This window comes from Prinia subflava, chromosome 2 (genome assembly GCF_021018805.1).
Source record: "Prinia subflava isolate CZ2003 ecotype Zambia chromosome 2, Cam_Psub_1.2, whole genome shotgun sequence".
Lineage (NCBI taxonomy): Eukaryota > Metazoa > Chordata > Aves > Passeriformes > Cisticolidae > Prinia > Prinia subflava.
This window is the reverse complement of record NC_086248.1, coordinates 49508411-49523750: the sequence shown is the minus strand read 5'-3', so window position 1 is coordinate 49523750 and position 15340 is coordinate 49508411. Positions and strand designations below refer to the sequence as shown.

The 15340-nt window shown below is 40.7% G+C and overlaps 1 protein-coding gene across 4 annotated transcripts in view; it reads left to right on the top strand.

The window, feature by feature from the left end:
- The window catches only part of CEP85L (centrosomal protein 85 like), a 136305-nt gene extending 122727 nt beyond the window's left edge, over positions 1–13578 (top strand). For all 4 annotated transcript variants that reach the window (XM_063389883.1, XM_063389882.1, XM_063389884.1 and 1 more), the window contains 7 exons: positions 832–984; positions 1259–1413; positions 2955–3072; positions 3396–3446; positions 7071–7178; positions 7539–7752; positions 8843–13578. In XM_063389883.1, coding sequence (XP_063245953.1) covers positions 832–984; positions 1259–1413; positions 2955–3072; positions 3396–3446; positions 7071–7178; positions 7539–7752; positions 8843–9006 — 963 coding nt within the window. In that variant the 3' untranslated portion in view covers positions 9007–13578. The remainder of the gene's footprint in view (positions 1–831; positions 985–1258; positions 1414–2954; positions 3073–3395; positions 3447–7070; positions 7179–7538; positions 7753–8842) is intronic.
- Positions 13579–15340: the final 1762 nt, after the last annotated feature.

Genomic DNA, 15340 nt, shown 5'->3' with positions numbered 1-15340 from the left:
TCCTCCTTTGTGAGCTTTTCCTGCCTGGATCCCTCACTGTGTAGGAACTGGCAGGCAGTGGCAGTGGTGAGGACCTGTGCAGCAGTGCTTGTGTTAGCAGCACGGTCTGGAGGTTGGACCCCAATTCTGTGCACAGTCCTGATTGCCCCTTAACACCCTTCCATTCTGTGCACTGAACAAAAAGCTCTCAAGTAAAGAGAGGGCTGGGAGGGACAGTGGAAAATACCCTTTTTTCCTGCCTTTCTTTCCAATTTTTTGATCTAGGTAATAAAGCAAAAGTAGTACCAGGAATACAAATGTAATATAATAAAAAAGTCTTTTCCAAGCTTATGGAAAATTAAGGTGCCTGTAGAAAAGGTGTTTAAGAAAGCAGCTATTCTGATCTGATGTCCTCTGATGTGATTGTCAGACTGCATCAAAGTCAGGGTTTTGGCTTCCATTTTTGGTAGGTTAAGTTCTTGGTCCTCATGTTTTAAGGAGTGTTTTCATGTTGTTTTCCTAAACTAAAATATACCCTGATTATTTGTTGCATATGAAGATCTCGGTGGGTAAAACAATGAACAGTATTTTAAGTGTTGAACTGTTTGTGTATTCAGTTCATAAGGCACATGGATTTTTCTGGGCAGAGGTGAAGCAGCTGTGGTTTGAGGACACATGTGGGTCTATAAACTTAAGGATGTTGGGATTCATAATTTTTGGGTTTGTTTCCTGCTCTTAGCCAATGCTTTCATGCAGCTGAGAGTACAATTCTTCGAGAGTTAACAGCCTCTGCTTCCAAAGGAGGCTTATTTTTACTGTTACCATAAAGCATGTACTCTTTCTTTCTTCTAGCTTAAAACTAGAGACCGATATATTAATAGCCTGAAAAAGAAATGCCAGAAAGAGTCTGAACAAAACAAAGAAAAACAAAGACGAATTGAAACCTTAGAAAAATACCTGGCTGACCTTCCAACACTGGATGATATAGAAGGGCAGACTAAACAGGTAAGATAAAGGGGGTTTGGTTTACATTTTAAAGATACAAGTAAGCTCCCTAATATCGGTTCTCAAATATTTTACTGTTTCCTTTTTTTCACCCTGACGTTTAGGAAGAGAAGTATTTCAATGTTTTAGAAAGCACTGTAGACATTAGGATTTCTCACTGTCAGATAAACGACAGGAGTGTCAAACTATGCAGCAGGTCACTGCAAGGCTGTGGTCTGACACAAGGCCTTCTGCTGGTGTGACACTGTGTCTGACTAATGTAACCTTGTGTTAGCTGCAAATTCTAGAAGAGAAGAACAAGCAACTTCAGGAAACCATGGCTGAGTTGGAAAAGAAGCTCGGAGAGGCCCGGTCGCAGTGCAGAGAGAGAGAATTACAGCTGGCGTCTCAGAAGAAGAAAGAAAAAGAGCTGGTCACAACAGTGCAGAGGTGAGAAGAGCTGCTCAGGCTGTGCCCTGCAGTGGGTGTGCTGCCCACCTGATGTCAGGACCTAATGCTATTTGCAGTCTTTATTACAGTGCTAATGATTTTTTATGATAAGGGTTTTACAACTAGCTCTGTGGCAACTTGTAATTAATGCCATGGAGAAGAGTGAGCCTAGGACATTCTTTGCTATCTGTCTTAAGAACGTGGGACACTCCAGCGATGGCATCATAGCCTGTGGCAGATAGAGGATGGAACAAACTTGTGTGGCAAAGGGGCATTGTATGAAGCTGTCAGTAGGGCTGTTTAATAACTGATCCTGTCATGAGCTGTGGAAAAACTGGATATTGCTGATGAGTTTATCAGGGAAGGGTCAAAGATTTCAAGAAATTCCAGGTATCTCTTACCTTTTCATCCAGGGTGCAGGTATTTACAAGGAAATGTAGTTGTAGCTAATATGTTGTCATTGAACTTGCCTAAGTATGAAAAAGCAAATGGGACAGATATCCAAGAACATCCAGGTAAGACATGGAGACTTTGTTACCATGTTCTATTTTAGATCAGGGGACCTATTTAAACAGTTTTGTTTTTTATTAGACGGAAGCAGGTGAGAATTGCTTGTAAGTGTCTGTGGATGTTCCTGCAGTTTGTTGTCCCTGCACTGGGTAAAGGTGCATGCCACAGGAGTCTGAAAGGTTTCCATGATGAAAAGCAAGCTGGCTGGGACACCTTGCCAGCCAAATTGTTGACACATTGTTTCCATCTTACCAATGGAAGGCCTTCGTGCTCTCATAATCTAAAGGGGGATCATTCTGTCTTTCCTGAAAGCCTACAAATAGTTGAGATGACCTCTGGTTTCTAAATTAGACAGCAAGATTAGCACTAATAAAGTGTATTTCCTTTCTGAGAGAAGGTGAGCAGAGCCTGTAGCTACACGTATGGGTTGAGTTGAGCAATGGAGGGTGTGAAGGCCATGCCCTTGTGTGGGAGCATTCCTGGCAGGAATGGCCTTGGGCTCCCCATTACAAGTCACAGAGGGTGTGACAGATGGACCTCCAGCACTGGGCAGTGTCTGATTCTGGACTCCTCTTGGATTTGTGTGTGCCCCAGTGAGACAATCTGATCTAAAAGCTCCCAAAGCTGTGAAGGTTCACAGATGCTTCTGATCTGTGCTTTGCCTCCCCCAGTAGCACAGAGCAACTGTGAGCACCACAAAGCTTTGCTTTGCTCCTCTCTGCCCACTCTTCCTACACAGTACTGCTGGAGCTGTGCCTGTTGGGAGACTCAGCACAGAGTATGGCACATAAAACCCGCATTCATCTGCATGAATCTGGCCTTCTCAGTGCCGTGGCAACTTGAGCAGTTTAGTTATCGTTCATGCACTGTTGGTGCATGAACTATATGCTCATTCATAAGGCTGGATTCTGCTAGGTACAGTGTTACAGTTTTGGTTGGGAAGACGATGCGAGTTGCTAATTTCTTCCTAGAACACATAACCCTCTGGTTTCTATTAGCCCACTTAACCTTTCTTTCATGTTGAATGGCAGTTTACAACAGAAGGTAGAAAAATGCCTGGAAGATGGTATCCGGCTTCCTATGTTGGACACAAAACAGCTTCAGAGTGAGAATGAATGTCTCAAAGAGAAGAATGAGAAAGCCAGTAAGGTTAGTCTGCAAATAATCTGCTGGTGGCATCTTTAACCTTAAGTTCTGCACTTCTGTTTTGTTTTTTTTTTAGTGTAGAAATAAATATCTCACTAAAGCATTACATATTTGTTGCTAATTCAGATGACTTTTCAAGACCTGCCTGTCTCTGTTCAGAACATTGATTTTCCTTGAATTTAGTGTTTTGTCGGAGTTGAACTGTCTTGTCATTTGCATTGTTAAAGATGCTCCTTAGATTCTATGTCTACACCCCTCTAGGCTGATTTTTACATAACAATCTGAAGAGATTCAAGCCTTCTAAATTGCTCGATTTTATATTATAGGTCATAGACAATCAACAAAATCAGATAACTGGACTGATTTTGGACATGCAGGTAAGGAAGAGTGCATATTTGTTGTTTATTGTGCGCATTTTTAGTTCATAAGAATAACATTGCTAAAGTTGAATTTTATTTTTTTATCTTTCTGAATAGGAGTCAAAAGGAGAAATGCTAAAAACCTAATCTTACAGAGAGACTGTAGTCAACCCATGTTCTCTTGCAGGCTTATAGTGTAGTGGTTATGTCTCTCTGGTTTAGCACTTCACTGGTAGTCATCAAAAAGTGGAAAACTGTTTCTGTGTCGCATCCTTATTCTGCTGCTCTGGTGGATCATCCAAAGTACAAAAGCGATGTTGCTTAGGGGCTTTATTGTTCAGTTTGTTAGAAGAGACAGGTGCCTTTCTAAATCATCCCACTTCACCCTGTTCAACTGGGTTCTGACACTCAGATACCTTAACTGTCTTGGTGGATCTTGGGCACCCAGCTTGCAGCCATAGATGTTTCTAGACAGCAGAGGTTGTCAGCTGGGAGTCAGCTGCAGCTCTATAGATCTGATTAACAGAGTGTTGAAAGTTACTCAGTGACCGCTGTTTGTTGTGGAGAAAAAGAAATGTTATACAGCTTTTAGAGAGGAAGGTTTTACTTGCCATAGAAAAAGCTGAGCATTTAGAGAACCCCAAACATCTGTTTTCAGCAAATATCGAAGCCAAACTAGTAGTTTCCACATTGCTCTTCTGTAATGTAATTTGTCTATTAAAAGTTGCTTCCTTGCTCTGCCATGGTAAATAGGAGGCCTGATTCCTGTCAACAACGATATATTTGTTTGATTAGATTGCTGTGTGTGAAATGTATCTGTAGAGAAGCAGTAGGAGAATTTAAGTTGCAACATGAGGTACCTATGTTGACTGAAAAGGAAAATTACTTATTTAGCTTTTCAAGGTTTGAAGAAGACTGATATTATCAAACTGAGATGTTTGCATGTAGCAGACTGGTATATGCAAAAATTGTGATACAGGCAAATGTTGCTTCAGGTGTTATATAATTAAAAAGAAGTTCAGCTTGAACTTCATAACGTTTCTGAGGTTCTCTGTCCCTTTTTGTAGTTAAGATTATTTACATATATACTCCATGTATGTGTTGTGCTTATACACACAAAGTACACAGAGATACACACAACTTGCTAAGTGTATTATCATCAACCTAAATTCTTCCATGTTTCCTAAACTTTCTGGTCTTTTTCTCATCATTACCTTTCTCTTGAGACTAGTGATCCTCAGTGTCTTGTGTGCTTAACCTGACATGACTTTAGGGAGCTGGACTGGGAAATGCTGAATAGTTGTGACTGCCTGTGAACAGGGTACTGTTCTGTTCTCCAGGACTTTCTCTTACTTTTCCTCTTGAGGTATTTTGTGTAAGAACAGAAAATAAGATTTGAAAATGATGTCAGCCCTCAAATTACTTGTAAACTATAGCAGCTTCTTTGTATCCTTGATCTTCCCAGCCTTCCATGCTTCTGACCTGGGAAGCATTGGAAATTAATTTATTAGCAATTGAAATCCATTATCAGCACAGAGATGCAATTTATCTTCAGCTAAGATGATCTCATTTTATTCCCGGTCTTCTGCCACATTGTGAACTTATGCTTGAGAACGTATTTCAGTTCATTGTTTTTAACTTGCAAGCTGAAAACGAATTCTGTTTCAGACAACAGTTGTATAAAGCATTATTGGTTTCTGTTTGCACATAATCATGGTGAAATTATTTTGATCTTCCATGTATGGTTTTACTTCATTGATTTGTTGCTCTGAGTGAGAGGGATTAAAATTTTGGTTGGTCTTGGCAAGATGCTGTGCTGCATATGTAGTGCATCTTTTGAAAGGGAAAAATTTTAGATGACAATAGTGTTTTAAAAAAGAAATTTGTATTTAAATGATTAATTTAGATATCACAAAACTAACAGTTTTAGTACAAAAAAAGAGAGTAAAAGGAAGTCAGATTGTACAATGCCTATGTTACCCAAAGTACATCCGTCAATCTTGTCAGTCACAATAAACCCAAACTGTGCCAGGCTGGGAATATTGCCACTGAGTTGTAACTTTGGAAAGCATAGGGAAAAATTAAGGACAAAGTATGGAGAATTCATAGCACCATGAGAAACATGGAAATTTTAGCATTGTAGGTTCAGCCAAGCTGTTAAGTACATGTGCTTTTTCTGAGCTTTAAGTTGAGGGTAACAAAGAATGACAGATCTTAAGTGTACCTTTTTAAAATAAACACTGATTTCTACTTCTTGTAGTTCCCATTATGTGGAACAATTCTTGAGCTGAACGTGCATATTGCCTGAAATATTCTGAAAGCTGGTTTTTGCTTAGTTTGCACAGTCACGTAAATTTAGTGCCACGTGTCATTCTAAAAATACACTGGGGAAGGTTAAAATTTCTCACCCTGTCTTCCCTACCACTTCTCCCCGTCCAGTAGACTGCACAGTCAAACCTTTTTTCTGTTGTTGACATGAACATGAAACATGTAAGTGGTAGTCCTAATGCATCTATCATAGCTGGGGCACTGGATGTCCCTGAACTTGATCTTCATCAAAGACTGTTAAAATTGAAAGATACTGGGAAGCAGGGAGGGTGTTTTTGGCACTGCATTGCCGTTTCACTTCATGCTTCTTAAATATGACATCTGTATGCCACAGATGGAGCTAGAAGGACCTTCAGTGCCACCTAGTAATGGCTATTTTTCTCCGTAAATAATGTTTCTAAGAAACTAAAGGCAGTGCTTCAACATCACTGTAGGTTCTGCTCATCTGCAAGCACGCAAAGGAAATGCCTGAAGCAGTTTTTTCCTGCCCTGTCCTGACCTAGGTTGTTTCCTTTGCCTCCTTCCTCCCACTGGTGTGTGTAGCTGTGCTTTCTCAAGGAGCTTATCTTTAGGATACACATTACTTCAGCACTTCCTTTTGAGGGGCATGCTGTGGGTAGCAAGAGCAGCAGATCAAGTGTATGAAAATGGCTTTAAAAACAAGTAATCCTATCTGGATTCTGCTTACTCATTCTTACTGCTGACATGAAAATAAAGTGTTGGGGGTTTTTTAGTCCGCATTAAGTCTGCAAATGTCAACACCATCATTTTCCAGTTTTGCAAAGAGTATGACAGAATACTGACTCCCCACTACTTGTGTGATGTCAATGTGCAGGGAAATTTTGTCAATGCTGCAACACTTCCTGTGACCAGCCAGGCCTTTAAAAACTTCATTTAGTGTTGGGACGGCCTTGCCTCTCATTACTCCCTGCCTTCTCATCACTACTGATAAATCTTACAGGTGGCAAGTCACAGCTGAAGAGATCTCTCTGAAAGCATCAGGAATTTATGTAGTTTCTAGTCATTGTTAGTATTCAGATTGCTTGAATATTCCTCTCTTGCCAGATGACCTGGAAAGGCATTTCTACAGATTTAAAATTGAAGTAGTGGAATAAATATGAATACTTTCAAGAGTAAAGGCACCTTTACTCCTTAAATAAAGTGCTTATGCTGAATTCACCCTGAAAATTCCATTTTGGCAGTATCTCATGATTTCTCAGTTTGAACTCTGTGGTTGAAAACAGAGGAATTGACAGCAGGTTTTTTTATTTGTTGCTGTTTAGGATCGTTAACCTGTGTTTTCATTCATTTCAGTCTATGCAAGAGAAGCTTTCACAAGAAAAGCTGATAATTCAGAAGATGACAAATGAGCTTGAGGAAAAAGAAAGACATATAGAGCAGCTGAATAAAACTCTCTCTGAAGTAAGTAAAATAGCAGCAGTAACCCAACCCCTGACCACACCAGAGCCAGAAAGAACCTTATAGAATAAGATCCTTTGGTAGGGCTTTATGAGCTTAATTACATACTTAAAAGTTCTGGCTCTCATACAGATATATAATGCATACCACCCCTACCTCATGAAGTGAGAACTTAAAGGGTGAAGACGGCTAAGTAATGGTAACATGAAATAGCCATGTAAAAGCTGTTCTTTGGAGGGGTACAGAAATACTGACTATATGCTTGGAAATTATTTTTAATTGTAGTATTTGTGGCTTGAAACTTTCTGCTACAGTGAATGCTGCAGACTAACTTTCCCCTGTTTTCATTTGCTTTTCACAAAGAACCAAAGACTGATGGAAGAGAATGCCTGCCTGAAGGAGCAGATGCGGCTGGTGGAGCAGTCCAGGCAGCCAGTATCTGAGAAGATGCCTGTAGCAGACCAGCTGTTCAAGGAGATGTCCAACTGCTTGTTTGACTTGAAAGCACTGTGCAGTATTCTTACCCAGAGAGCTCAGGGCAAGGAGCCTAACCTTTCCTTACTGCTGGGAATCAGATGTAAGTGGTGTTGACTTTGCAGTGTTTAATAAATGTTTTGACACAAAGGAATAACAGTTTAGCTAATGCGGTGCTTGAGCTTGCCAGCTGGACAAGCGTGGGTCCCCTTGCTGTGCAGATGGAGCAGTGGTGCATGAACTCATGGAGCTCTCTGGAGGAGCTGGGCTCTTAGTGCCTCTGGGCCACTGAATGCATGTGGCTACACAGGTCCTTGGCAAGTCAGGAGAGCAGGTAGCTGGCTCTTTATGTGGGCCCAGTCATGGATCTGCTCACTGCTCTAGAAAAGAAAGGTGTGTAGCCAGGTGTCTGTCCCTCCTGAGACACACTGCAGTCACTGTGAGGGTTAACAGGTGCTAAACACATCTTGTGCTTTTGTTTCATAGCCCTTGGGGTCAAGTGACAGGAATGTCTGTGTACTGTTTGAATATGTATATGTCTGGTTTGGGAGTGGGGGTATCCAGGTGTTTTAAATAAGCCTTGTGCCTGGTAACTTCATCTCTTGTGCTGTTCATCCAGTCTTCAGCTTTTATTAAGCTGTTAAATTTAACCAGGAAATGAGAAGCATGCCCTAAAACCAGTCAGACAAAGTTTATGTTAGGTCTTTCCTTCTAACAAGTTGTTTCTGTTGACCTGAATGTATCATATTCTGATGTTTTCTGAATGTTAATTAGAATTCATCAGGTAGACAGGTTGCTGAACTGAACCCTCAGCAAGGTAGAAAAGTAAAGTACAGTGTTTGTGCAGCAAGAGCTGCTACACACCTGCTAGCCCTCTTTTCTGAGTGGCTGTAGAAGCACCCAAAGTCTCTAGAAAGTCCCTATCCATATTTTCCACTGCTGTTCTGATTCATCAGACTTCAGGAAGCCTAGATCTTGGTGCAAACAGAAAAGCATGTCTTTCAGAGAAGCACTGATAGGCTCAGAATTAAGTTCACATAGTATCCCATTTTGTAGACTTTTCATCACACTGAAGTGTAACTTGTCTTGATGTAATTAAAGTGACCTGCCTCTTACTTCCAAGGAGGTGACTTGTTGCAATACTCACAAGGCACAGGTGCTGGAGCTTTAACCTTGGGTGTTGTTTTTTGTAGCACTGAGCTGTTCATCTGAAGAGAGTGAAAATTACCACAGCACAGAGACGCTTTCGAAGAAGCTCTTGGACGTTTGCCAGCTGCGGAAGGATATTGATGAGTTAAGGACTATCATGTCGGACCGCTACGCTCAGGACATGGGGGACAACTGCATCACTCAGTGACAGCGCTCCAGCCTGTAGCACAGAACTGACTGGGCCCTGCTGTGTCCAGGTCTCTGCATTTCCATGGAGGAGCCATACGGGAAGGCTGCAAATAGCGCCGGACGTGCGTCTCCGAGGGCTGTGCGTAGTTGGTCTCGGGAGTCCAGTGCGCAGGGGACAGTCATCGTGTGAACAGTGGTACAGACCGCAAGAAATCTTTTCTCCAAACTACTGAATGTAGGAACAAGCTGTGAAGAATGATTCAGTTGGACACTGTTTCCTTCATTTGGGCTCATTTAATTACTTTGCCTAGTTTTTGGAGGCAGAGCTTCAGAACAGCCGTGCTGCTACGACTCTCAGTCCTTTCCTTCATCAAGGGTTTGTGTGGCATTATCGGAGTTCAGATCTTAGGGGAGAGGGTCAAAGAACCTATGCATGTGTATGGCTGCACATGGTAGAGCCATAGGCTTCTGCCACTGCACTCTAAGAATTGCAGTTAGAACAATCTTGAAGCACTCAAAAAGTAATTGCTCTCCAAGTTCTCAAAAATTCAGATATAAGAAAGATGTTTTTAGTAATGGAAGTCTACCTTGTTTGTCCATTAGCAGAAAAACCCCAGGTTTAACTCCTTTATGGGAAAAAGTCTATGAAATATAGCTGTATCAGATTGTTTGAAGCACTCTCACATTGCTGTAAGAAGTTTCAGTAGTACAAAGTCTGTGACAAACCAGAGAAGCTGTAAGACATCAGACTGCATCATACTCCATAGCTATAAGGAAAAAAAAACCCAAGACAACCAGCAACTGTATTTTAGTGTTTGTTCTTATTTTTCCCCTTAGGTCCTTTCCATTTCAAAATGTTGGTGTATTTTGTTCCTGAAGGCCTCCTATAAGGTTGTGCACCGCCTCAGCCATTTTTACCACAGCTACCAAAAAGCGTGTTTGACCCCTGGCAAAATTAAGGCTCAAAACAGAAAGTTTGCAGTTAGCAGTATAAAGTACTTGGTTATCTCAGGAGTGAAAAATTTTCCACATTGTTTGGGAAATCTTGATTTCTCCATTTTTGTAGGAAGCAATTACACAAAATAGTAAGCTCATGTTCCATAGCTTATTCAATGAGTGTCACTTGGCAGTGCTGTTTAACTCCCATGGACAGTTGACTTTTCTAGGAACATCACTGCAAGTTAACTGCACAGTTATACATGGTGGAAAATAATATTTAAGGGAAAATAGTATTTGAGGAAAACAAAAACTTGCAAAGAGCAAAACCACTTTCAAATCACACTTAAAAAAAATACGTACGTCACTTACTTGTATGGTATTGCAAGAAGGTTTCAGATGCCTTAAGGTACAAGGCAGTCCACTGGTCTGGGGTAGGGATAACGGCAGAAATCTCTTGGAAAGCTTAGCAATTAGAACCAAGTTAATTCTAGCATAATATTTTTACGGCAAAAGTGAATACCTTCAGTTTTCTGATTTGGTGATGTTTTACTTTCTGTTCATTGTTTAACAGTTACTGTTAATGTTGTTTTTATAATTTAGCAGTTTAAATGTTTTTTAGCTATATGGATTTATTTATTTGACAGTTTTCTCTATCCTGAAACTAGACTTGGACTAATTTGTGAAAAGTAGTGTTCCTATTTATATTACTGCTACATGGTGTTATCAGATAGATTATTCTGACTGGCTCAGCTCCTGTGAGCACTAAAACAGTGTCTAGATAAAATCTCAAGTCAAGTTATCTAGTGTCTACTTCAGGGAAAAAAATGAGGCCATTTTATTTTAGATTCCTGTGCTCTTTCTGTAGACACACTTCAGTCTCTCCATCAGGGCATAATTTGCTCCTTCCTTCCTTGTCCTTCCTTCCTTCCTTGTCCTTCTCAGTGGTGTGATGCAGGTGCAGTTGGAAGTATAATTTTGCTCTTCTCATTGATATGATGAGTTCTGCTATGAGTGGAGGAAAGATGTTCTGAACTAATCTGCATTCTTATTGCAAACAGGTCAGTGGTTGTTGTCTGAAGGAATGATTTACTCTGGTAGCTCATTAACAACATCGATACAGACCTGCTGCATCAAAGGTGTACTTTTATACTAGTGCAAAACTGAAAACAGGATCTTTGTACCAATGGGCTTGCACAGTCTCCTGTGCCTCTGACAGTGCTGGCTTTTGTGACTAAGGCTTCAGCTCATTAGGCCTCTGGTGTGGTTGGTTGGGTTTGTCCCTGCAGTGAAATAGCCTTTAGTTTATGGCATCTGTCTCCTGTCACAATTCAACAAAAGCATTTCAGATAATAAATCGGAAGTATTAGGGAGAGAGGAAACACAAAAGTTATACCTTATTGCTTCCTTAGATGGCAATGTTGTATCTATAAAAAAATCACCCAAACCCACATTTATCTACATTTGATAGAAATGGCAAGGAGTTTAATAGAGCAACTAAAGGTGAGCAGGAGATCTTTTGAGTCACTTTGAACTATTAAGCTTGTCACTTGGCTGGTATTTCTCCACTGTCCCTCCTGCTAAAAGGTGATGCTGTACTGTAAAGTTGAGATCAGTAGTTTATATTTGCCAAGCACTTCAGAGCTTTTATACTCTTCAAGTATTAATTGAATGGCCCTCTGGGAGGAGATCCTATTTTATTCATAATACTTTTGATTGCCGTGCTGTAATCTTGTGTTCTAATGTCTTTGTTACAGAATCTGTCATATTTATGTTGACTTGAAAGCACTTGATTTTAAAACCCCCTGAGTTTATCTGCCTCAGTCAAATTAAAGTAGGGAGGTGAATGATGGATGTGTGAGCCAAAGATGCAGATTACCAATTGATTATTTACAGCGATACAGTACTTGGCTTTGATTTCGTAAAATTTGGCCTGTTGTAGTGGTAGCAATTACTATATATGCATCGGTTTACAGATGCCTCTAAATGGAATAAGCTTTGTCTAAGATATGCATGACTGTTTAATTGGTTAAAATGTAGTGTGTGTGGTCTCATTCAGCATATTTAATACAGAGGTGATTAACGAATGTTAACATTGGAATTGCTTCGATTTAGTCATGACAACTTTTTGCTGTAGCTATTAGACAATCCCAAGGGCTGAAAACAACTGCAGATGAATGGATACTGTACCGTTCTGGCTGTCAGCAAAACTGTGCAGTAACATTTTGTACAGTTTCAGATAGAATTTATAGGATCCTCTAGAAGATACAGTAACTACTGTATTTAAGAATGTATTTTGAAAAAGACATGGAAAGTAACCGTCTTCTGACAAGCTATAGATTATGTATTCACTATATGGAAGTATTTACTATATAAAAGTAATGCAGCTCAGTCATGTAAATGTGATTTAGGTTGCTGAACTCTGCTGTGCAGCTTTGTGGTGTGACAGGTGTGTGAAATTGTGGAGATTTGCTGTAACCACCCACTCGGGCTCCAGCATTTCAAACTGATGGTGGTCATGAAGTCATTCAAGAGCTGAAATTCCATCCTTTTCACTTCAAAAGGTTTCCTTCCTTCCTTTGCCCTTGCTGCCTGTCTTTTGGTTCAAACATTTTTTTTTTTTCTTGGGAAGGGTAAGAGCACAAGGAGAGGAAGAAAGCAAACCCTTTCCTCCACGACCTGCTGCCATAGCACAGGCAATGAGAGCACGCTGTGGTCTCTCCATCAGGGCATCATTTGCTCCAGTTTTCCTTGCCCTTCTGGGTGGTGTCATGCAGGTGCAGTTGGAAGTGTAATTGTGCTCTTCTCATTGACATGGTGAGTTCTACCATGAGTGGAGAAAAGATATGTTGAATTAATCTGCATTTTTAGACTGCAGACAGATCAATGGTTGTTATCTAAAGGGATGATTTATTCCAGTAGCTCATTAGCAATATTAATTCCACAGCTGCATACCTTTGTGCCTTTTTAGCCTGAAGTAAATGTATATTCCCCTGGAACTTCAGATAAGTTGTTAGTGTGCTGATGACTGCACCTTGTTTTCTTTTCACCTGCCATTACTTTGTTAATAAGCTTTTGTAGTAAGAACTCTTGCCTAATGTCTAGAAACAGAAGTACTGAAACTAGATACTAGGTGTACACTTCGAATGTTAGGCTGGTTGTTGTATGCAGGTTCTTTGAATACGATGTGTGAGCGGGAAACACAAATAATTGTGTTTTTTCTGTGTATATTAATTACAGTATATCATTAGTTCAGTGGGGAGGAGTGTCTGGAGCTCTCTTTGAAAAGCACAGCTGACATATGTACTGGATCAGTCCCTGAAGACTGGTAGTTTTGTAAATTGGGTTCAATTTTTGAACTGCTCAGAATACCTCATATGTAAATAGAGTTGTCATGACTTAATCACAATGTGTTCATTGTAAAAAGTAAAGGAGCCACTGGCTGGCTCAGCTTTAGGCTTGTTGTTCTTGCCTCTTTTTGTAATTTTTTTTAAAGTAGGGTTTACAGCTAGAATTTTGAATGCCAAAGTTCTATTTATTAAATAATAATAAAAGTTTTCATTGTTAATGACTGGTATTTTTCCACTGGAATTTGTTTGTTGATGTTTGGGATTTGTATCCACAGAGCAGAAATAAATTTTGTTACAAAAGTGAATTTTTCACAGTTCTCATTTGTCCAGTATCTGGCATGTGACAGAAGTGACCAAAGCTGGAGGCAAGAAAGGAATCATGAAACATCTTCCCAACACTCTCCCCAGCTTCCCTTCAGTGGTCTGTTCTGCCGAATACCAGCTGACCAAGCTCTCTCTTCCAGGCTTTATGTTTTGTTGGTTTTTTTTAATCAAGGCCTTGATATAAAAAATACTATTTCTGCGTGATAAAAGGATTTCAGAGCAGCATTCCCTGATGGTTCTTTAGACACATGCTCCTGTTTGCCATCTTGGATGCTGATTGGAGAGATCACAGCCAGGTCTGTTTAAAAGACTAAGCACAAAACTGCAGGCAGAAGTCAGTAATCCCTGCTGCATGAAATACTGCAGGTCAGTACGGCACAACGCAGCTGAACAGCGTTGACTTCCATGTCAAGTTACGCTGAGGAAAAATCAAAGGATTTTAGTCAATCTGACAGGAGTCTTCACAAGTGTAGAGGGAAGTGGGGTCACCCAAAAAGGGGTTTTCCTGGCAGTTCTTGGAGCCTGTTTGGAGCATCAGGTGCTGAATGAGCTTTGTGTGTAGAGTGGTCTTCTCGTCCCCTCCTGACCCTCCATCGTGCAGAGCGCAAAGCTGGCACTAGCTTTCTTTTCAAAGACTGAGAAGTGCACTCTGATTAGGTAATGCCTTATATATGGTGGACATCACTTGCTGTACTCCAGCATTGTGACTGAGGCTTGCATGATGGGCTTCTAACTCAATCGAAAACCTGTGCCCTGTGTAAATACGTGTAACAGGCTGCACAGATGTCAGCTTGTCACAGATTGCTGAGGGTGGCTTTTTGTGAGCTGCTCGAAGTCAGGTTTAGTTTCCAAGTACAATGACTAAAGCACTGCTAACAACAGAAGTGCTAGAAAATGTTCTGTTGCCTTTTATTCCACAAACAAAATACAACTCCACATGTGGGTAGAAATGAAGTCTTAAACAATAACACTGCAAATAACACTGAACATCTTGAATGAGTACAATTTGCAACAGGTAAATCTGAGGTAGATTGCCTTCCTTGTGTAAATTAAGTCTGCATGCTGGGTCGTTTGTTTTGTAAATGAATGGGTTCAGTATAGTTGGAAAATTTCCAAGTGGCAAGGGAAGTGGATAGTATGAACTAATGTTTTTAATCACATTTTAGTATGTGCATATTTCTTTCCCGGCTTTGTGTCAGTTACTCTCCTTTGGGGGCAGCTGCTGCTTTTCTCCTCCTTTTCTTGGTGTCACAGGTCTGAATTTCATGGAGATGAAGGCATATTTCAAGTCATAGAGTTGGAGATTGGGAAACCTGATAGGTTCAGCTAATGTTTTGAGGTGCTTTGATAAGCAGCTCCCCTGAAGAATGCAGCCTGTAGGTATTAATAGATCAGAAAAAACAGATTTAATGGCCTGTGTGCCTGTGAAAGTGCTTGCCTGAACGAAGGCAAAAGGAAACCATTGTCTAGTTCTGGTTGAGAAAAATGGTGTCTCCTGCTGAGAGACTGAATTGTAATGCTAAAGGTGGTTGGAAGAGAGTTTTATGGCTGAAAACCCCTCCTCGTGTGGGATCTGAATAGAATTTAGTATCAAAAAATCTGTTTCCCCTACATTAGAACATGGGAATACAAGTAGCCCCTGATTGCTGCGAGGGAGATGCCAAACCTCCTCCCAGACGGAACGGGTTGTGCTGAGCTCTGAGGTGGCCCCAGGTGCCAGAGGAGGGGATTTCTCAGCCCCGC